The sequence below is a fragment of the Tiliqua scincoides genome, chromosome 8 (genome assembly GCF_035046505.1).
Source record: "Tiliqua scincoides isolate rTilSci1 chromosome 8, rTilSci1.hap2, whole genome shotgun sequence".
Lineage (NCBI taxonomy): Eukaryota > Metazoa > Chordata > Lepidosauria > Squamata > Scincidae > Tiliqua > Tiliqua scincoides.
Window position 1 is genome coordinate 60,389,227 of NC_089828.1, and position 19,720 is coordinate 60,408,946.

The window sequence follows — 19,720 nt, forward strand, 5'->3', positions numbered from 1 at the left end:
CACTTCCAGGCAGCAGGGGAGGGGGTCTTGGGCCGGGAAAACACCAAGCTGAAGCCTGCCCTGTCAGGGCCAGAGGGAGATGGCTTACGGTTGCCTGTGCTGGCTCCACCTCTGACCATGTCCTTGACCACTGCACGTTTTATTGCCCAGGAAATAAATGTCAGGCAAAGGGGCTCTCTTGGTCCTTGGGGATGGAGAGGACGTAGGCAGGCATGGTTTGACAGGGCAGAAACAGCACACCTGTCCCCAGCTCACCTGTCCCCCCTTGGCTCTGCCCACCCCATGCTTCAGTGCTGGGCCAAAATGGCTGCTCCAGCAGCCAACAGAGACCTCTTCAAGGTTCTCTCACCAACCACCAGTCTCAAGTGCCCCAAGGAGCTCTAGCTCTTCCACAGTGGGCAGAGGCCTGCTTCATGTGAGCTCTGGAGCCACCCAGCCCCACTCCATCCCTTGTCTTCTGGTGGTATGCCTGCCCCAGACTGGCCCCCCCTTCAGTCACAGCAGGGTCTTGTGCCCTCAGGGAGGCAGTCCCACTGGGTCAGGAAGACAGGGAAGGACTCAGCTCCAGCTGATCCTGGCCACACTCATTCCTCTTCCCAAACCCCTTGCCAGCTGCAGGGCAAGCAAGAGGAACGCCAGCACTCACTCAGGCCCCTTTCACCCAAAACCCCAGGAGCTCCAGATGCCCCCACATACCTCAGAGCAAGGCAGGGCTGGCCCCGGGAGGAGCAAGCTCCCCCATTCCAACCTGCACAGCCTGGCCTGCTGGAGTGGGGGGGGGCAAGCTGTGCAAAGAGCCTCTCCACCCAGAGCAGGAACTTATTACACCCAGTCACACAAGGACAGCTGCCTTTCTCTGGAGGAAAATAAAGCTTTATTCCTGACAAGAAGTGATTTAAGAGAACCTGAACGACAGGAAGTGGACAATTCTGGCACGTGCAGAAGCCACTTCCCTTTTGTCATGCCATGGCCGACAGGAGCTTGGCTCCCAGGGAGGGACTTCAAGAGCCCTGGCCCACCAGCAAGCACCACAAGGGAAAGTCAGGCTGTTGCCCCAGGGCTCTGCCCTGCCTCTCAAAGTGTGCAGAGTTGGCATTGTCCTTCCAAGAGGCCTGAGCAGCCAAGAAGAGAATCCAGGAGACCATTTCAGGACTCACAAGTCAGTTGCAGGAAGGCACCCTAGCACCCACCCCCATATTTCTGGAGGGGGGCTTCTGGAAAGCAGGGCCAGTGGGTGTAGGCCTTGATTCCACGCAGCAAGTGGCATCTGGGCCAACCAAGTCTGCACTGTTGGCCCTCTCTCCATCTTTCACATGGGAGCAATGCCTAAAGATGGAGGAACGCAACAACAGCAGGACCCTGAGAGATGTAGCTCCTGCTCTGCAGTGGCATCGCAGCAGTCCTTGCTCCAAGATGCAGCTGCTCCTCAGTAGGAGGGAGAGAACTGTTTACTCGGCTGCTTGCAGGAACTCCGAGGTGAAGACAGCTTCCGCGTAGTCCTCACACAAGGCCTGCAGCTCCGCAGCCACGTCACCCACAGCCTCCTCCACCAGCTCCTCTGCCAGGCTGGAAGGCGAGAGAGGGATGCTCAAAAGCCAGGCAAGTGCTCCAGGGCCCAGCTCCACTGCTCAGGCCCAGGGGCTGCATTGATTTGCGGCACAGGGGGGGTGCCACTGCCTGTCTCTCTGGGGGGGGGGGCAGCTCAGCTACCAGGCAAGCAGGGGGCTTGCAACGGGACACGCCTTCTTCAACCAAGAAAGGAAGCTGGGGTGGCAGGAAGAGGCCCCTCCCCGCACTCCTCTGGAATCTCCACCCAGCCTGGCCCCCATGCAGCTTCTGCCCATCTAGTCTCTCCTTTCAGATGCTCAGAGCCAGAGCTGCATCAGAATACAGCAGCCAAGAAGAAAAGCAGGCTGCCTTTCAGAGGGTGCAGCTGGGCTACTTCAAAGGCAAGAGACAAGAGGTAAATAGCAAGCCAGGCCCCCCTCCCAAGAGTGTCTTCCCTCACTCCACCACAAACACAAGAGCACTGCCCTGGGGCAGGGAACTGGAGGGAGGCTGGGTGTGAGAAGGCAGGATGGACAGTGGCAGCAGTGGCTGGCTCTGCTCAGCAGGGAGGAGACAGAAGGCGTCAGCTGGAAAGCGAAGGCAGAGTGGGACTGCCTGCCAACACTTGTGTGCTTTGGGGGGGGGGGTCCTCTGCACAGGACTCTGCTCGCCTGCTGTATCCCAGCAAGTCCTGGAGCACCACCTGGTGGCAAAGTGATGGATCTGGACCACCACACCCTTCCCACGCTACCTGCAGCCAGCAGGCCTGGCACCCGCCTCTTACCTCTGGGCCACGTGCCATGGATTGAAGCTTCCCACCTCCTCATGGGAAAGGCGCTGGAGGTGCTGCTCATAGCGGGCACCGTAATTGCAGATACTCTGGAGCACATTCCGGGGCACTGAGAGGAAGGTGCCGCCCTCCCTGTGTGAGCCAGCGGTGGGCTGCAGAGCCCGACTTCCAGGACCCAACTGCTCCTCTGTCTCCAAGTCCTCAGCAGCACTGCAGGCGCAGAACTAGGTCAGGGCTCTGCCTGCCCAGACCCCCAAAAAGGACAGCCCAGGGCTTCACAGATGCCATTCACCCTCCCTATTTCTTCCGGCCTTTCTGACCCACCTGGCTGGCTCCACTCACCTTCCAAGGCTGCCTCTGGATCAAGGGCACATAAATCCTCCTGCCCTAACTCTCCCACATCCTCCACCCTTCCCTCTGTCCTCCCAATGAGTTCCTGCTGAGGTCCCTTGGTCTCCCAAGGCCTCAGGATTAGGGCAAAAAGTCCAGGGGCCAAGTAACCTGGACATCTGGCTGTGTTTAAGAAAAGCCCCCCTCCCCCACCTGCTTAAGATAAAGGTTGCTCCCTCGCCCTGTAAACAGCAGTCCCGGTTCTGTGCTGGACACCTGCCTGACTGAAGACTGGATTCCTGAGCTTGATGAAGCCCCTCCCAAAGGGCTCTGCGGAAGGTGTATCGGCCCACTTGCCCTCCCCCGCCTACATCCAGGTCAGTTGTGCACAGCCCCTGCCACTGCTTTTCTCCTCCTGCCCTGACTTATTTGCCTCATAGAAATGGTGCTGCTGCCGCCACCTCTTGACCTCTAGAAATATTGAGGCAGATTCCATGATGTCAGAGAAGCTCATCCAAGGCAGAGGTCAGAGTAGAGGCGGGCAGAGTTTATCACAAGCAAGGAAGGCATCTTTGCCCATTCTGCAGGCCACAACAGGCACCCAAAGTTCCTACTCACTTGGCATCCAGGGGCCTTTCTAAGACAATGTTGACGTGTGGCTCTTTTCGACCATCCAGCTTGGTGACTTGCACTGGGCAAGGGGCCTGAGGCTCTTGGCCTCCTGAGGCATCTTCCACTAGAAGAGGAAGAAGAGGAGAAGTTGGCAGGGAGAGCTCCAGCCCTGTCACCCCAGTCTCAAGGAGGGGCTCAGCTGCCAAAGTCTCCATGAGCTCTTTCATCCATGAATCAGTGGGAGGCCAGCAGCCATCCCCCAGACACACTGGCTGGCAGAACAGGCAGCCTGGCCTCACTCCTGGCTGCACCCCCTCACAGCTCCGGAGGTATCACTGCAGGGAAACTTCCTTCCCCCAGACCTGAACATCACACCATAGGGTTGGTTTTGCAAAAGCTCCTGACTCCGCCCTCCCTGGAAGATGGTTCCCCCCTCATCAAGCCAGTGAGAATCTAAAGAGTCTTCTCAGCAGCCAGGAGCCTCTCCCTCCCCTCAGAGGCAGCCAAAGATTCAGGGCCCAGACATGTGAAAGCCCTGGCCAGCAGCTCTTGACTCACCCTGTCCTCCTTGGAATGGTGCCTTCACCTGACTTCTGACCCCATTCCACCCCTCTCACTTCCAGTCAGGGACTCACCCCTTCTCTCCACCTGGGTCCAGAATTCAAGGTCAGAATAAACTATCTGGTTGTATCGCTGGCGCACAGCCTCTTGGGAGTACTGGAAACAAACACAGGTGCTTGCCCTCAACAACTTGGTGGGCCCAGCCAAGGTGCTACCCCCAGGGCCAGCTGTTTCCGGAGACGTAGCAGCAGGGCCCAAGTCTCTGGTTATGGGCACTGGAGTGGGCCCACGCACCTCAATCTCCTCCATCCTTTGGAGCATCGCGTCCAGATCAGGCAGGCCCAGCGCTGGGGACAGCTCCTGCTCAGCCCTTCTGCACCGCTCCGGAGCAGGGCCCTCTGTCGAGGCACCCAGGACACTAGCAACAGCAGCCTGATAACACAACAGATGCATGAGTCAGGCTCTTGGAGCTGACTTGTCCCTGCAGTAGGCACTCTCTGCCCCAGCCCAGGGTGAGAGGATGCGGCTCGTCCATCCACAGGGTGTCCCAATGCCCTCTCAGGTTCTCCACTAGAAAGTGTCAAACACCACAATGAATTTCTTCCCAGAGAGAAACCCAGCAACCATAAGAGGCTCCACTGGTCCTGCACACGGTACATCAAGAGCCAAGCCTCTCTCTCAAGGTCACACCTGGTGAGGCAACTCTCACATGCCTGGACGTTCTCAAGAAAAGTCTTGCAATGCCTTTGGCTGGGCAGTTGCTGGTGCCAGCACTGGCCCCGTCCCAGCCCATCGCCCAGGCAGGAAGGAGTGCTCCAGTCACACAGGCAGCTTGCCTTGGGAAAGAGCACACTCGGCTTCCCCCCCCCCCCAGGATGCACTGCAGAGACACCATCCAACCCCCGCCTTTGTTCCAAGCCTTGGTCGCCAGAGCACACCCTACCTTGCCAACTTGGGGGGGTGCCGGCTGGTTCTCCCACAAAGGCTCCTTCAGGCCAATGGTTCTTTCCAAGGAGAGATTCACCTTCTAACGAAAACAGAGTAATACACAATGATTACCAAGCATTCCCTGCAAAGTGATTGCTTTGGGGAAGAAAAATGATTCTTGCTCCGAAGCAAGGCCAATGGAGGGGGAGAAATCCGCTTCCTGCCGTGGACTGAGCCACCCCAGCCACACATTTCATGCCAGTTCTTTGGAGCGAGAAGAGTCAGCAACACCAAATGCTGTTGCTCCAGCTGCCGCACAGTGTGGGGGAGGGAGTGGGCAGGAGGAGACACAACAGTTGAACTGCACAAGGTGGTTCTTGCTCTTGGAAACCCACAATGCCACTTCTCCAGCTGGCGACAGAGACAGGAGCCTGACACCACACTGTGGGCCTGCATATGAAGCTAGGCCACCTGTGAGGCCTCTGTAGCCAAACATCTGATGCCAAGCTCTCATAGCCTACTGGGACAAGAACTGCCACCCTGAACTCCACAGAGGATGACGACTCTGGCACCAGGAATGGGAGGAACCCAAACACCACCCCAAAAAGAAGACAATGTGTGGGATGGTAGGGGACCCCCCACTGAGAGGGACAGCGGCAGGCCAGACTCGGGAACCACAGTGTGGCCGGAGCCACTCGTATCTGGGACATGGCAGAGCAGTTGGAGCCAGGGACCACCAGCCCATCCTGCTGATCCAGGTAGGGACAAACAATGCTGCCTGAAGGTGCTGGGGGGGCGGGGCTCCAGAGACTGCAAGGGTCTGGACAGGGTAGGGTAGGGCACAAGTGCCGGCTCCAAACACCCTTCCTATACACCTGTGGCCTTCCTGAACACCGCCCTGCCTGGCAGTGCCTCCTTGTGCCTGCTGCCTCCCCCCCGACCGTCAGAACACCTTTGGGAGGGTGACCCTCAGATTGGTATGCTGACTGAGTGCCATGGGGGGACGCTGCTGGTGGGAGTGAATGATGGCATGGTGCTGCCCCCCCAAGCCTGGCGCCCACAGCATTTGAACCCCTTCTCCCCTCCCCCCGGTATGGTACTGCAATGCACAGAGGACGGGCAATGCACAAAAGTGTCTGGAAAATCCCTGGACAGGAAAGGCCAATGCAGTCTGGTGGGAGGAGACCCAGGAGCAGAACGTGGGGCCAGGAGGGTGTCACCGGCTCAGACGTGATGGAAAGGGAGGGGACCCTGCATGACATGGCAAAATGCAGACATCTGCACAAAAGTCTTGGAATTGCTGTGCGGAAGCACAACAGGAGGAGTCTGGAGAAAAATAAGAGGAGAGCAAAAGAAGGCCAACCATCACAGGAGTCTGTGGCAGGCCACCTGGTCGATTCGGATTACCAAGGTTTCTGTGAGGCAAGCCAAGATGGTGCTGGGAGACCTCCTCTCTGCCGCCATCCTCACTCCACAGAACAAAGTCTTGACCTGCCTTGTGGACCATTTCATCATTCAGAAGATGGAGGAAGGAACGAGCGTCTGCTGCCCGAGACTGAATTCTGACCAGGAGGGAAGAATCGGTCGTGAAGGCAAAAGAGGCACGGGCCGTGGGCAAAAGCGACTGCATCATCTTGGAATTCTTGACGTCAAGGGAAAGGCAGACTAAGGCCAGCCAGATACGTACTCTGGATTTATGGAAAGCGGATGCTCAGAGAACAAGTAAGACATGTCCAGTTTGGACTGGTAAAAGAGGAAGCGGTCCAGGAAGGGTGGGCTATTGAGACCTTATGAGACAATAAAGGCACAATCCAAACCATTTCTTCTCGCCATGGGAAGATCTGCTGGGAGACCTCTAAGAAAACCAGTGTGGCTGCAGCACAAGGAGTGTTTGGAAGAATGGAAAAGGAAGGAAGAGGCACCTCTACAAGAGGGGTCAGTTCAGAGCGGACAGGTACCCAAACCCAGCCAGCACCCACAGAGGTGATACTTGGAAGGCTGGCATAAAGAATGTGTCGAGGCTGGCAGAGAACGGCAAAGACATCAAGAGGGTACTTCTGGTTTCATCCAGAAAAAGAGAAAGGGTAGGGAAGTGGCAGCTCTGCTGCTGAGAAAAGGTGATGAAGCTGTCACGGAGCGGCTGAACACTTGGCTTGCACCTGTCTCCTCTCACCAGTGGATGGTGGCCCAACCCAATGAAAAATCGGGGGCACCATGACTCAAGATGGGCAAAAAACTGGGCAGGGAGCCCCAAGTTACTGTGAGTGAAAACAAGCTAGACCAGAAGGCTCAGGACCAGACGGCTGCCTCGCAGAGCCCTGCAGGGGCTGGCGGATAGGATCTCAGAGCCAGGTCCGTAATCTATGAGTACTCTGGAAAACGGGTCAGGTGCCAGAAGGCTGGAGATGAGCAAATGTTGCCACCTGTCTTTAAGAAAAGGAAAGAGGAAGAACTAGGAAAAGACAAACTTGCAGGTCGGCCTGCTGTGGATGCCCAGAAAGTCCCTGGAACAGATTTTTAAGCGGACTGTCTGGCAGCATTCAGAGGAAAATGGTGTGATTTTAGGAGCCTGCACTGGTCTGCCAAGTGCACATTGTGTCAGAAGAACCTCCTCCTCTCCTTCTCTGACAGAGTGACTGGGTTGGTGACCCAGACGTCAGCAGAGCCCTTGACAAAGTCTCCCACGACACTCTTGTGGTTACAACAGGGGAATGTGAGCCAAGTCAGGCTTCCCACTCTGTCCCCCACGACTCCAGGCAATAACATCATGGACTATCAAGGCTCTGTTCTGTGCTCAGCCTGATTTGTAACATACAACAAGACACCAGCGGCAACCACCTGTGAGGTCAACACAGTGACAGACATCAGCAAAGGCCTCTGCGGCGTACCTGTGCATTGGCCAGGAGAGGCTCCAGACGTGCGCGGATGGCTTTTTCAACCTCCTCTGCTATCCGGGCTGGAGAGGTGCCCTTGGCCCTGGAACAACAGTGTCACCACCACACCACGCTGCACTTGTTCATCAGCAGCCAGCTCACCAAATACAAAAACAGAGGAACCAAGCGCTGCACCCGGGGAGGATTCCTCAAGCCTCCAGGACAAGACTCCTTGCCTGGCAGTGACTGTTTCTGTCTCCCCCTTGCCCCAGGCTGGCCTTCGAAACCAAGCACAAGGCTGGCCCATGTGGAAGGGAAGTCTCCTCCTCCTGCCCTGGAGAACGACGACGATTTGGAAATGGGGGTAAAGCAACTGAAAAGCTGCTCGAACCGTGAGGAAGTGAGTGGGCAGTTCAGGTGACCGCCAGAATCCAAATAGCTGAGTCCCCCATTTCCTCACCCACCTGGCAGTGTCTCTTCCAGGGGCTGCAGGCCCTGCTTCTGCTGTCCTCTGGCACTCAGGAACTGGCTCTCTGCTTCGAGGACCTCTGCCTGCCTGCCTGCCAGGAAATCTGGGTAGCGGGTGGGTGGGAGGGAGGAGAGTAAGCCACGGGCATTCTGACAGCCCCCATGTCCCGCTCTGAGGAGTGCCAGCAGTGGGAAAGTGTCTGTGCCGCACACTGGAGGGAGCAGGTCACCCATAGGGCTAAGAAACACAATGCAGGCACCAGGGCAGCTCCTCTGCCCATGCAGGAAACGCGTCTTTGGATGTTTTAAGAAAGAGGGGGAAGCCATGCAGCCAGAAGAGAGCCAGCTCCATGCAGCCAGAGGCTCAGAGCAGCAACGACACCTGCTCACTTCCGCCCTGGGGTAGGTCTCCAAAGCATGGCTGGCCTCAGAGGGCAGGTGCCGCTGCCAGGAAAGGCTCTTGGCTCACTTCCAGCTGCTCAGAGAACCCAGCCTCACCACTACACTCCCTGAGAGCTGCCAACCTACCGGTGCGAAGAAGAGAGAGGGGAGGGGGGCTGGGCAGCTCCCCGTGGGCTTCTGGTCTCCTGCAGAGGCGGCTTGGTCTCCTTCAAGCGGAAGGCCACGGTGGACTCCTGGAAGTGGACTGGCTTGGACAGGGGCGGTATAGCTTTGGAGCTGAAAGGTCGACAGCTGCCCTTTAAAGAAACAACTCTGCTGTTTAAGAATGCTTCTGTGCATGCTGTGCATGTTTTAAGTTTAGAGGCAGACTCCACAGACCAGGCCTTCAGCACCTGCATTCTAACAGCAGTAGCTCTGAACACCAGACGTGCCAGGGCAGACGGTGTCTGGCAGCCCCAGAAATCAGAAATAGAACTGAGAAGGAAGTGGAAGAGGAAGGGTCTGCACCTGCGGTCTGGGGGCCAATGCTCCTCTCTTCCTCAGGGGGGCGCTGCCACGACCAAGCTCCATCTTCCCAGGCCTGGACCTCCCCAAGACCTGCTGCCTGATGTGCCCAGCTGTCTCGTACTCCACAGTTGGTAGGCTCTCAGGGGCTGCTGCTGTGCTGCGGGGGCCGAATCTGTTGTGTGGTGCCAGATTCTCGCCAGACGTGCCACGTTCATCTAAAGGCAAACATGTGCAGTCCTGCTTTTCTGCAGAAGGAGAGCAGATACCCCTGAGCACCCAGAAGCAGAGAGACAGAGAGAGCCTCGCCTGCAACATGTGTTTCATGGAAAGGCAAGAGTGAACTGCCACGGTGCAGACTACCTTTCTCTAAGGGGCTCTGGCCAAGCAGCTGTGAGACCTTAGCCCAGCATCTACTGCCACCCCGAGCTTCACGGAAGAAGTCCTACAGGACCAGGCCCAAGGGGGCCCTCTGCATCCTGCTTTGCCACAGTGGACTACCAGTCGCCCCCCCCCCAGGTGAAGCCAATGAGAGGCAGGAGAGCCAGGTGGCCCTTCAGGGGGTCTCCAGGTGAGATGGGCTGCTGCTGAATCTGGGGGCAGCACTCTGCTGTCAAAGCCCCACCAAATTCCCTGCCTACCAGCTCTGGGGTTGGTTGTAGGGCGGCGATTCGCAGGCCTGAGGGCTATATGGGGCCGCTATCAGGCTGCTGCCGCAACTGGTAGGTGGGGCTGGTGTTTCCATGGATGCTGGTCGAGGGACTAGGGTTCGTTTGCCCCTTTGTACTGGATGGGCTCAGGGTAGGAGCCCAGACGTGCTCCTGGTGCAGCAGGGGTGTCAGTGCTCCCAAACTGCACCACATCCTTCTTCAATGCATTTACGCCCTGCCTTCTTCCCGCAGTACAGGGTGCCCAAGGAGACCAACAGCGAGAGTCAGAACATGTCTGCGTCAATCATCTAAGGCTAGTCAGTGACCTGACCCAGGCCTCTCTCACCTCTGCCCTATATCTTGGAGAACATTGATGCCATGGGCCAAGAGCTCTCACTAAACTCTAACCAAAGTAACGCCATTTTAACATGAGTCCTGACTCTGATCCTGATTTGAGACATACAAAATTATGCAGGGGATGGACAGAGTGGATAGGGAGATGCTCTTTACACTCTCACATAATACCAGAACCAGGAGACATCCACTAAAATTGAGTGTTGGGCGGGTTAGGACAGACAAAAGAAAATATTTCTTTACTCAGCGCGTGGTCGGTCTGTGGAACTCCTTGCCACAGGATGTGGTGCTGGCGTCTAGCCTAGACGCCTTTAAAAGGGGATTGGACAAGTTTCTGGAGGAAAAATCCATTATGGGGTACAAGCCATGATGTGTATGCGCAACCTCCTGATTTTAGGAATGGGTTAAGTCAGAATGCCAGATGCAAGGGAGCGCACCAGGATGAGGTCTCTTGTTATCAGGTGTGCTCCCTGGGCATTTGGTGGGCCGCTGTGAGATACAGGAAGCTGGACTAGATGGGCCTATGGCCTGATCCAGTGGGGCTGTTCTTATGTTCTTATGTTCTAAAATGCTTGTGAGCCTAAAATGTTTGTTAGCAAGGAACTGTGAGCCACCCCTGACCCAGTGCCTGGCTCTCTAGCACCCTAGTCCTTGAAGACCAGACAGAGCTGGTCTGCGTTATCTTGCCAAGACAACAACTAATATGAGAGGTAAAGGGGCGTTTGAGTGTGGCAGGGATTTTACAGGACCCTTTGTCTTTGCTTGTCTATGTTTGAAATAAGTATAAAAGCTAGCTACATCTAGCTGCACTTGCGTGCGATCTGAGACAACTGACTGCCTTGCTTTGGTACCAGCAATAAACAAGTTATTTTCTGCTGTACTTTCCCTCCGAGTGTTAAATTGGGAAGTAGCACTCCGGGTCACAAACCTCACGCTGCCTTTAGGCGAGTCAAAGGCAACAGCGTGATTGCCTCTGCAAAAACAGGCCCCCACAGGATGGCTGCTAAAGAAAGAACCAACCCAGTCTCTGCCAAGAAGACCCACCAGGGAGGAGCCTCCTGGTCACCAGTGGGTTCTGGGGCTCGGGCACGCGGACCTTCTCTCTCTTTGGCAACCTGGTACTGCCTGCCACGGGTTCGACCTGCGACGCGGAGATGGGGCGCTTCTTCCCCTTCTTGGACAGCATCTCCAGGTCCTGGCACAACAATTTGCAGCTCTTATCACACACGCAGGGCACAGGGGCCACTTCCCATCTCGCAGAGCACAAAGCACAGGTATCATTGGGATCTCTGGTTACTGCCTTTCCTGGCTACTGGTTCATTTGACTGTTCTCCCAGAACACAACACTCAGGCTGTCCCACCTGCCACCCACTCCTGCTGGACCCACTGCAAATGGAGAAACAGTCACAGCACAGGAGTGTGATTCCAACCCTGGCCCTGAAATTCTGCACGCAAAAGCATGCAAAAGCATCCAAGCCATGGATGTTTCTGGACTGGAGCCATTTCTAAGATCTCAGGAAAAAGCCATCTTTGTGGCACTTACTTGTCCCGCCTCCACGTCACACACGCTACGCTATCAAGGAGCATCAGTCCTAGAGCTGCACGGGCAGCACTCCCTCAGCGAGAGGCGGATCTGCCCCCAGCTGCAAGGGGTTCGGCAGCCTCTTTTCACCACCACCCTCAGCAGCAACTCAATACGCCTCTCATTCCTCACCTCAATTTGCAGCAAGAGATCAACGACCGCATCCGGAATGGAGGAGTCTGCCTCCAGGCGAGCGGAGCAAAGGGAGAGCTGCCGGATGAGGTTGCCCAGCTCCCTGCAGTGGGCAGAGGCTGACTGCTGCTTCACTGGGTCAGCCAAGTGAGTGACAAACCCCTGCAGAGCCCGGACAGTTCCACGGTGAGCGGCTGCCAGTCTGGCCATGGCTTGCGACTGCATCACAGGGTGGACAGGACAGAGAACAATGGCCTGCCGTGACTTGGCTGGACTGCACCCAGGGCTGCAAGGGCCAAGCCCACAGGCAGCCTCTCTAAACTAGGTTGCTCATCAGCAGGAGGCTGGTCAGACACCAGAGCTGGGCCTTTTGGTCTGGCTCCAAGGGCTCTTCCTACGTGTCTGCACGCTGTTTGCACAATTGTGGGGGAAAACCTCCCTCTGCGCCTGGACTCAGAGCATCCCTTTACTGCCACTTGCACCAGAAAAGCGCTTCAAAAGAAGGACTGTAGGCTGGGATCCCGTACTGATGCAAGAGCACTAAATGACACCCCAGAACGAGCACACAGCTCGTGAGCAAGGGACAACACCCCCCCCCCCAGTTTCAAGCTCTTTCCTCTGCCCAAATCATGAGAACAGTTTGCAACCCTCTCACCTTCTTGGTATGCTTGATTTTCTTAGAACTCAGCTTCTCTAGATCTTCTTGGATTTCTTTTACCTACTCAGTAATACAAAAAGCAAAACATTTATTTATTGTTGCCTGACTCTGTCCCAGCCAGCACTGCTTCAAACGAACCCAGAGAAGTGGCCCCCAGGACTCTGCCACACCTGTTGCTGGAGCACATACAGCATCCGGGCAGAGCGCACCGCCTGCTCCTGCCTCCAGACTCGGGCTCGGAGCTCTTCAGCAGGATCCAGGATCTCCTCACTTTTCTTGGCTGGGGAGGGGATCAGTACAGTCAAAGACAAGACAAGGAGTCTGGGCTCAGGCATGCACGTGAGGACATTTGGGGCCTGAAAGTGGAAGTGGACTGCTAGAAAAGCCCACACTGAGAGCAGGGGGGAAGAGGAACCAGAGAGTTGTCAGGGCTGAGACCAAAAGAAGCCCACTGGATGCTGCGCTTCAGGCGGCAGGGGAGCCTCAGCTGCCCCAGGGAAATTGGAACACGGGCGCAAGTAGGACTCTCACAAAGGCAACACACATTAGGCAGCAGCTGAGAAGACTGCCTGGGTAGTTGCAACTAACACAATGGGGCTGAAACTTGCACCAGGTCAGGTGCACCTCCAGCCTATTGCTCACCTGACCAAATACTCAAGAAATAAAAAAACTACCTACCTGTGAATGTGGCAAAGGTTCCTCCCAGCTGTCCTGGCCCCACCCCCAACATGGGCACTTGCCACCCAACGGCACAGCCAACAGGAGAAGGTGACCCGTTCCTGCCCCAGTCCTAGAGACCTTGGTGGCTCAAGCACCAGCATTGGCTCCCCCCAACATCACAACACCACCCGCCCGCCCACATCACTTTCCTTTGAAACCCACCCCTCTAGCCTACCCAGTTTGGGAAGCCAGAGCGGGCAGAAGTGCCGTCTGCCCAGAAGCCGCTGCCTGGCCACTCTCACCTTTCCTTGCCAGCTCCTCCATTTTCTGGACGTAGCTCTGCAGCTCCTTCTGCAGCCGCCTGACCTCCAGGGCACTTCTCTCATCCTTGCTCTGGAGACCCCGGTGTGGCCCCGGCCCTGGATCCCGTGTGGGGGGGGAGTCGGATGCAGGCGGCGCACAGAGGTAGACCTTTGCCCCAGAGCCAGTCGCCTCCGGCTCTGGGTGCGCTGCGGGCGCAGCAGGTGCTGCCGCAGCCCCGGGCTCCGCTGGGTCCTCTCCTCGGGACAGGTGCCGCCTCGCCGGGCCCTCCTGCTGCCTGCGCCTCACGTCCCTCCTGGCCAGCTGCACCGCCCGGCTGAGCTTCTCCTCCGACACGGCCGAGAACGCCAGCGAGCCCCCCGAGAGCCCGTCGCCGGCACCCGCGCCCCGCGGCTCCCCCGCCTGCCTCAGCCTCTCGATGATGACGGGCCGAGGGCTGGCGCAGCGGGCTAGGGCTGCAGGCGGCGCGGGGCCCTTCCGGCTGAAGCGCAGCTGCCGAGCAACAGACACGTCTCAGCGCCGCGAGGCGGAGCCCGGCGCACCCCACGCCCACCACGGCGGCCCTCAGGAGGCGGCGGGCGGGGACGCCGGAAGCGCAGGACGGGCCGCGTTCGGCAGGGCGCAGGGCCAGGCAGCCTGCCCTGCGCGTCGCGGCTCAGCCCGCCGCCGAGGCCCGGCCTTTCTCCGCTCGCGGCGGGGCCGCCCCCGAGGACCGAGGCGCGCTCCTCCCGCAAGCGCCGTCCCCCTCCGCTGCGCAGCGGCGGCGGCAGGAGGCCCTCCCCGCCCCTCCGTCCGGAGCAGCCGGGCCTTACCTGAGTCTGTGGGGCTCCCCCGCGCTCCATCGCTCCCGCCTGCCGCAGCCGCCGCCGTTGCCTGGGAACCGTGCCGCGGGGGCCGCCGGGAGGGGGCGGGGCGCGGCGGGGCTGCGCGTGCGCGCTCCCCTTCCGGCTGCGGCAGCGGCGCGATGGGCGGCTGGGAAGAGGTCTCGGCGCGGGGCTTCGCAGACTTCGAGCGCGCGGCCCGCGAGCAGCAGCGGCTGGGTCGGCGCGTCTTCGCCTACTTCAGCGGCGACAAAGACCCGGCCTCGGGCGCCAGCTGGTGCCCGGACTGCGTCAGGGGTGAGGCGGGCAGGCGGGCGGGCCGGGGCCCTCGGGGGGCCGGGGCGGGCGGTCCTCGGGGGACGCCCCCTCTCCCCGCCCCCTCCAACGCCCCTCTCTCCCCGCAGCTGAGCCGGTCGTGCGGGCGGAGCTGCCCCACCTGCCGGAGGGCTCCGCCTTCGTCTACTGCCAAGTGGGGAGCAGAGCCGAGTAAGTGCACGGCGGGCGGCCGGGCGGGCGGGTCACGACGCCCCCCGGCCGGCCGCGCTGACCCGCCGCCCTCTGCTCTGCTCAGGTGGAAGGACCCCGACAACGAGTTCCGGAAGAGGCTGCGGCTGAGCGCGGTGCCCACGCTGCTCAAGTACGGCACTGTGAGTAGGCGCCGCCTTCCCTGCCCCGGGCGCGGCTGAGACAGGCTTGTGCTTCGCTGCCGGGAGGCTGCCCGGCGCGACTGGCTTCTGAGGAGCGCGCACAAGGCCGGGCCTCCTGGCGCCGCAGCCCCCGGACGAGCACCTGCCGCGTACGCACCGGGGACGCTGGCGCCCCTGCGCTGCTCCGGCCCTGGCAGCAGCGCCCCGCTGGGAAGCACGCGGAACAGGCTGCTGCCGTGAAGTGCCGGCAGCCGCTGCCTGGGGCGGGACCTGACACTGGCTTCTTTCAGCCTCAGAAGTTGGTGGAGGAAGAGTGCCTGAAGGCAGAGCTGGTGCGCATGCTGTTCACGGAGGACTAGCGTCTTCCTCTGGAGAGGATGCTCCGCCCTTTGGAGACCTGCCTGGAAAGGGGACCGGCAGCCAAAATCCTGTGCCAGCAGGTCTGGATAAGGGAAGCACTTGCACAGGCTGACCAGTAGATCCAAATAAACACTTCTCTGCAACGCTTGTCTGGACTTTAAGTGCTTCAGGTGGCAAGAGAAATCCGCCAGAGGGGACAGACTGACCTTGAGGTGGATGTGGTCGAGCTTATCTGTGAGCCCCAATACCGGACTCCCAGCAGCCAAAATGCAAAAGGAGCACATCTTGCACTGCTGAAGGGTTGCTGGACCAGTCGCCAGTACTTAATAGGTCCAGTGGGTTTCAGTCTGGGGTACGCTTGTGCTCTTTGCTGTCCTGCCCCTTTAAAAAGCAATAATCCCTTGGCACTCTGACCATTCTCATATTGACATTTCAGTATCACTCAGTGGTGGGTGCAGGCAGGAAAAAGCACCTGGCACTGCTGCCATCTCTACCTGCCTGGAGCCGTGGGCAGGCAAAGCCCCGCGTGGTGTTCGGGGGCCACTCAGAAAGCTTTCTGAGGCTTCTGGAGCACTCTTAAGCAGTACTTCCAGGAGAGTGAAAGTACTGAGTGCTCTGGAAGCCTCAGAAGGCTTTTGAAGTGGTCCTACATGTTGTTCAAGGCTCTGTGCGGTTAGATCAGTATCCAGGGGGTGGTGTGATGTGGGGAGGTGGTAGCATTGCAGGGTAATAGGCCAGGTCCATAACTAGTATCCTTTGTGTATGTTTATCTCTCCCCACTCTTTAGTGGTTTTGCTAACAGTGTTGCTGCTTCAGCCACTCTGAAGGCTGAAGTCTTCACTCTGAAGTCTCTTATGACTTAAGTAGCAATTTTCCTGTACAACCCTGACATGTAGAGGTAGGAGAGCTTAAGTGTGTTTTGGAGCTTGCCAATTGGCTCTTTCCAACTGAATTTTTAGTACTGAAGCAGTTTAAACTAGCTCATGCTTCTATGTGTCATGCAGCAACCATATAAAAGCCTTGCTAGACCACATATAAAAACCTTGCTAGCCTAGACGCCTTTATAAAGGGGATTGGACGAGTTTCTGGAGGAAAAATCCATTATGGGGTACAAGCCATGATGTGTATGCGCAACCTCCTGATTTTAGGAATGGGTTAAGTCAGAATGCCAGATGTAGGGGAGAGCACCAGGATGAGGTCTCTTGTTATCTGGTGTGCTCCCTGGGGCATTTGGTGGGCCGCTGTGAGATACAGGAAGCTGGACTAGATGGGCCTATGGCCTGATCCAGTGGGGCTGTTCTTATGTTCTTATGCACATAAAAGCCCTGCAGCTGCCCCATTCCTGACCCCCCTCAACTGGTACATGAAAGCATGTGCCACTGACAGGTCTGATCTCCATGGAGTTCTTGCTCCCTTTTTGAATCCATTCAGGCAAGTGGCCACCATGACACCTGGCACCAAACAATTGGTGTGCTCTGTGGCAAAATAACATTTCCCTCCATGCCATGCATCACTTAGTACAGGGGTCTCTAAACTTTTCAGCCAAAGGGCCAAGTGTCTGGCACAGTGTCCCAAAAAAAATTACATGTAAAATTTAAATAGAGATGGAACTTAGATGAATGAATAAATGAATGGGCTCAAATGCCCAGGATTTCTCCAAGCACCAATACAGCCCAAGAAATAAAGCACACACTTAAATGGACCCCCATTCCACCACCCCATAAGCACAACTCTGGCTGTGTTTGGTCAACTGGGCCAGAGGCTCTCAGGGGATCAGAGACTGGCCACGGGCCAGATAGAGGCTTGCTGCAGGCCACATCTGCGCCCCGGGCTCAGGTTTGGAGACCCCTGACTTAGTAGATCATGTCCTGTTCCCTTCCCATCTTGTTTTTGTGCTAAAAAGCCCCAAATCTTCCTCCTAAGGAGGATGCCCTTTTCCAGCTCTGCAGTGTCCTCCTTGGCATCTGGGCTGACATTTCCATGGCACTCTTCACAACTGCAAGACCCTTTTCCTGAGACAGTTAAGACCCCATTGGAATTTCTGCTCAGTGTGCATCACTTTACCTTTGCCACCATTGAACTGCCTTTGTCACTTGTTGGCCCAGCACTGTTTGGAAAGGTACTTTTGAAGCATTTCACAAACTGGTTTTTACCACCCTGAACAGTTTGGTGTTGCCTCACTGCTTACCCCTAACTCCAGGCAGTTAAAAGTTAGCCAGCACTTAAACTGGTTGCCCATCTGTGGGGAACCTAATGCTGATACCCGGAAGCCACCCACTTGCTCTCCAGTGGTCAAGGATTCCTTGGCCACATGGATAGCTACAATAAGGACAGTACTTCTAGACAAACCCATTCAGGGAATTTTCTCCATGTTCTTCAGTCCCAGTTTAGTGAAATGGCTGGTGGAGGCTTTGTTCTTGAGCACCGTTGTAGCCCCATCTGCTGGGTGATGCTGATTATGGTATCCATTTGATCAGACTCTTCTGTACAGCCAGCAGAGTGCAGGCATTTCCCATCAGCCTTATTTTTATACCCCCCTATTCCTTTTTCTTTTCAACTTTAATACACCAGTTATATTTTTACCTTTGCCTACCTAGTCTACATTCAAGGTAATTCAGTGGGTTGTCCTATTTCTCTCTGCAGACGGTACTGCAGGTTTGACTTTTAATAACAACTGGAGTTCAGTGCTTTCTTGGGAAGGTTTTTTCTCCCCAGACAGCCAATCTCTAGCTCCACCATCACACCAGCTGGGTGTGGCAATGGTTAAAACCTACTAGCAAGGGTCCCCGTTCAGCCCCGACCCAGGAAAGGGCAAGCAAGGAGCAGGAAGGGGGTGTGTGCATGTCTGCACACATTAACCACTAGGCATGACTCCGTTCAGTCAGCCTGCCTTCTCCAGGGTCCTTTTCCCTGACACAATGGAGAGATGGTGTAATGGTGGTGCAAACAAGTGCAGTTCTGTCAAAACTGGTTACAGCTGGGAACAAAGTGAAAAATCTCAGGAAGTCAAGAAAGGATTTGACAGCAGCACACCTAGACTGCAGGAAACGGACTCAACCACAGAGTGCATGGTGGGCTAAAGCACCCCACTCCCTGGCCTGCAAGACACAGTGGGGATCTGCCTTTGCATGGCACCAGGCACGCTTCCTGCCTGGGTGGGTAGGCGGCTTTCCAGAACCAGCGGTGTGCAACACAGGCCCACTGAGCTAGAGACGTACAAGGGAACCTTCCCCTCAAGTGTGGCCTGCAGCTCTCGCAGGCTGCTGGGAGGCGACACAGCCTCTGCCGCTCCACAGCAAGAGTCTCCCTGGCTGGTCGCCTGCTCACTTGCGCTCCCCCCACTCACGAACCTGACAGCACAATCAGGCAAGAGTCGTTTTGGCGTTTATTGTTCTTGCCTCCCCTCCAGATCCAGGTGCTCCTTCTGCCAGTGCCAGGAGGAAGGTCTCCTTGTCCTCCCAAGCCGGGGCGCTGCCAGGCCGGAACCACCTGCCGCGGCCACGCTGAGCGGCAGGCGGAAGCGGTCCCAGCAACCGGCCTGCCGGCTCCAGGGGAGAGGCTCCCGGCCCGCTCACTTGAGGGTGGTGCTGGGCTGCGGCTGCTGCTCGGCCAGGGCCTGCTGGAGCCGCAGGCGCTTGCGCGAGTAGTGCTGCCAGTGGAGGATCTGCTGCTCGTCGATGAACTTGGCGCACTGCGCGTTCACCAGCTCCTTCCGGAAGTGCTCGTACTGCAGCAGCTCCAGCATGTGCAGGCACTGCGGGTACCTGCGGGCAGAGCGGCGGTGGGCTCCTGCGGTGGGCTCCTGCAGGAGGCTTCTCCCCCCGCCCAGCCCAGCCCCCCCCCCCCGCGTACTTGAGGTACTTGGCGTACTCGGGCTCCCTCCAGTAGAGCAGGTACTTGAGGTAGTTCGCGAAGGGCCGCTCCTTGAAGTAGCCTCTCTGCGCCAGGACTGCGGGAGACAGACAGGCGCGTCAGGTCAGGTCAGGTCAGGGCCCCCCGCCCGGAGCAGGCCCCCCGCCCGCCCGCCCCCTCACTCACAGTTGAGGTAGTTGGGGTTGGCGAGGCACTGCACGAACTCCAGCTCCAGCTGGAAGCGCAGCCGCTGCCCGGAGTCCTCTGCGGGGAAGAGAGAGAGAGGCGAGCAGCGTCAGCGGCGCTCCGGGGCGCCCCCCGCCGCCCGCCAGGCCTCCCCCGGCCGCGCAGCGCCGACGCACCCGCCTCCATGGCGCTCTCGCTCCTGCGCACTGGCGCCGCGCGGGGCACTCTGGGAGCCCAGGCCGTGGCCGGGCGCCCTGGCCCCGCCCCGCCGCTGCCCTGGCCCCGCCCCTGCCTGGCCTCTTCGCGGGAGGCCCGCCGGGAAGGGAGGCGGCGCCGGGCTCGCCGGAGGGGAGCGGCCTCGGCCGCCCCGAGGACGCGCTCGAGCGCAGCCGTCCGCCGCTGTTTCCCGGGCACTCCCGGGCCCCTCCAGCTGGCTGCCTGAGGCGAGGTTCCGCTGGCCTGGAGGCTGGGCCGGCCCTGCT

At 58.0% G+C, this 19,720-nt stretch overlaps 3 protein-coding genes across 3 annotated transcripts; 1 reads left to right on the plus strand and 2 right to left on the minus strand.

The window, feature by feature from the left end:
• Positions 1 to 863: 863 nt before the first annotated feature.
• On the minus strand, positions 864 to 14,250 carry KIAA0753 (KIAA0753 ortholog). Its single transcript, XM_066636505.1, is given in 16 exon segments — positions 864 to 1,566; positions 2,333 to 2,548; positions 3,287 to 3,404; positions 3,916 to 3,997; positions 4,136 to 4,273; positions 4,785 to 4,868; positions 7,657 to 7,746; positions 7,748 to 8,213; positions 8,638 to 8,807; positions 9,019 to 9,263; positions 11,064 to 11,214; positions 11,734 to 11,952; positions 12,389 to 12,451; positions 12,562 to 12,671; positions 13,354 to 13,864; positions 14,185 to 14,250. Coding segments are annotated over 16 exon segments (2,811 nt in total). The 5' UTR covers positions 14,215 to 14,250; the 3' UTR covers positions 864 to 1,448.
• A 42-nt stretch (positions 14,251 to 14,292) lies between these two features.
• On the plus strand, positions 14,293 to 15,343 carry TXNDC17 (thioredoxin domain containing 17). Its single transcript, XM_066636325.1, has 4 exons — positions 14,293 to 14,490; positions 14,598 to 14,679; positions 14,765 to 14,840; positions 15,131 to 15,343. The coding sequence occupies exons 1-4, from the start codon at positions 14,337 to 14,339 to the stop codon at positions 15,197 to 15,199; spliced, it is 381 nt and encodes a 126-aa protein (XP_066492422.1). The 5' UTR covers positions 14,293 to 14,336; the 3' UTR covers positions 15,200 to 15,343.
• Positions 15,344 to 18,572: 3,229 nt separating this feature from the next.
• Positions 18,573 to 19,450, minus strand: MED31 (mediator complex subunit 31). Its single transcript, XM_066636200.1, has 4 exons — positions 19,415 to 19,450; positions 19,239 to 19,316; positions 19,053 to 19,149; positions 18,573 to 18,964 (listed from the first exon to the last, which is right to left on the minus strand). The coding sequence occupies exons 1-4, from the start codon at positions 19,422 to 19,424 to the stop codon at positions 18,772 to 18,774; spliced, it is 378 nt and encodes a 125-aa protein (XP_066492297.1). The 5' UTR covers positions 19,425 to 19,450; the 3' UTR covers positions 18,573 to 18,771.
• Between the last annotated feature and the right edge of the window lie 270 nt (positions 19,451 to 19,720).

Coding starts and splice junctions, on each gene's coding strand:
- MED31 (XM_066636200.1), bottom strand. Junction 19,150..19,238: donor CAACCCCAACTACCTCAACT/GTGAGTGAGGGG, acceptor TGTCTCCCGCAG/TCCTGGCGCAGAGAGGCTAC. Junction 18,965..19,052: donor GAGTACGCCAAGTACCTCAA/GTACGCGGGGGG, acceptor CTCTGCCCGCAG/GTACCCGCAGTGCCTGCACA.
- TXNDC17 (XM_066636325.1), top strand. CDS start 14,337: ATGGGCGGCTGGGAAGAGGTCTCGGCGCGGGGCTTCGCAGACTTCGAG. Junction 14,680..14,764: donor CAAGTGGGGAGCAGAGCCGA/GTAAGTGCACGG, acceptor TGCTCTGCTCAG/GTGGAAGGACCCCGACAACG. Junction 14,841..15,130: donor CGCTGCTCAAGTACGGCACT/GTGAGTAGGCGC, acceptor GGCTTCTTTCAG/CCTCAGAAGTTGGTGGAGGA.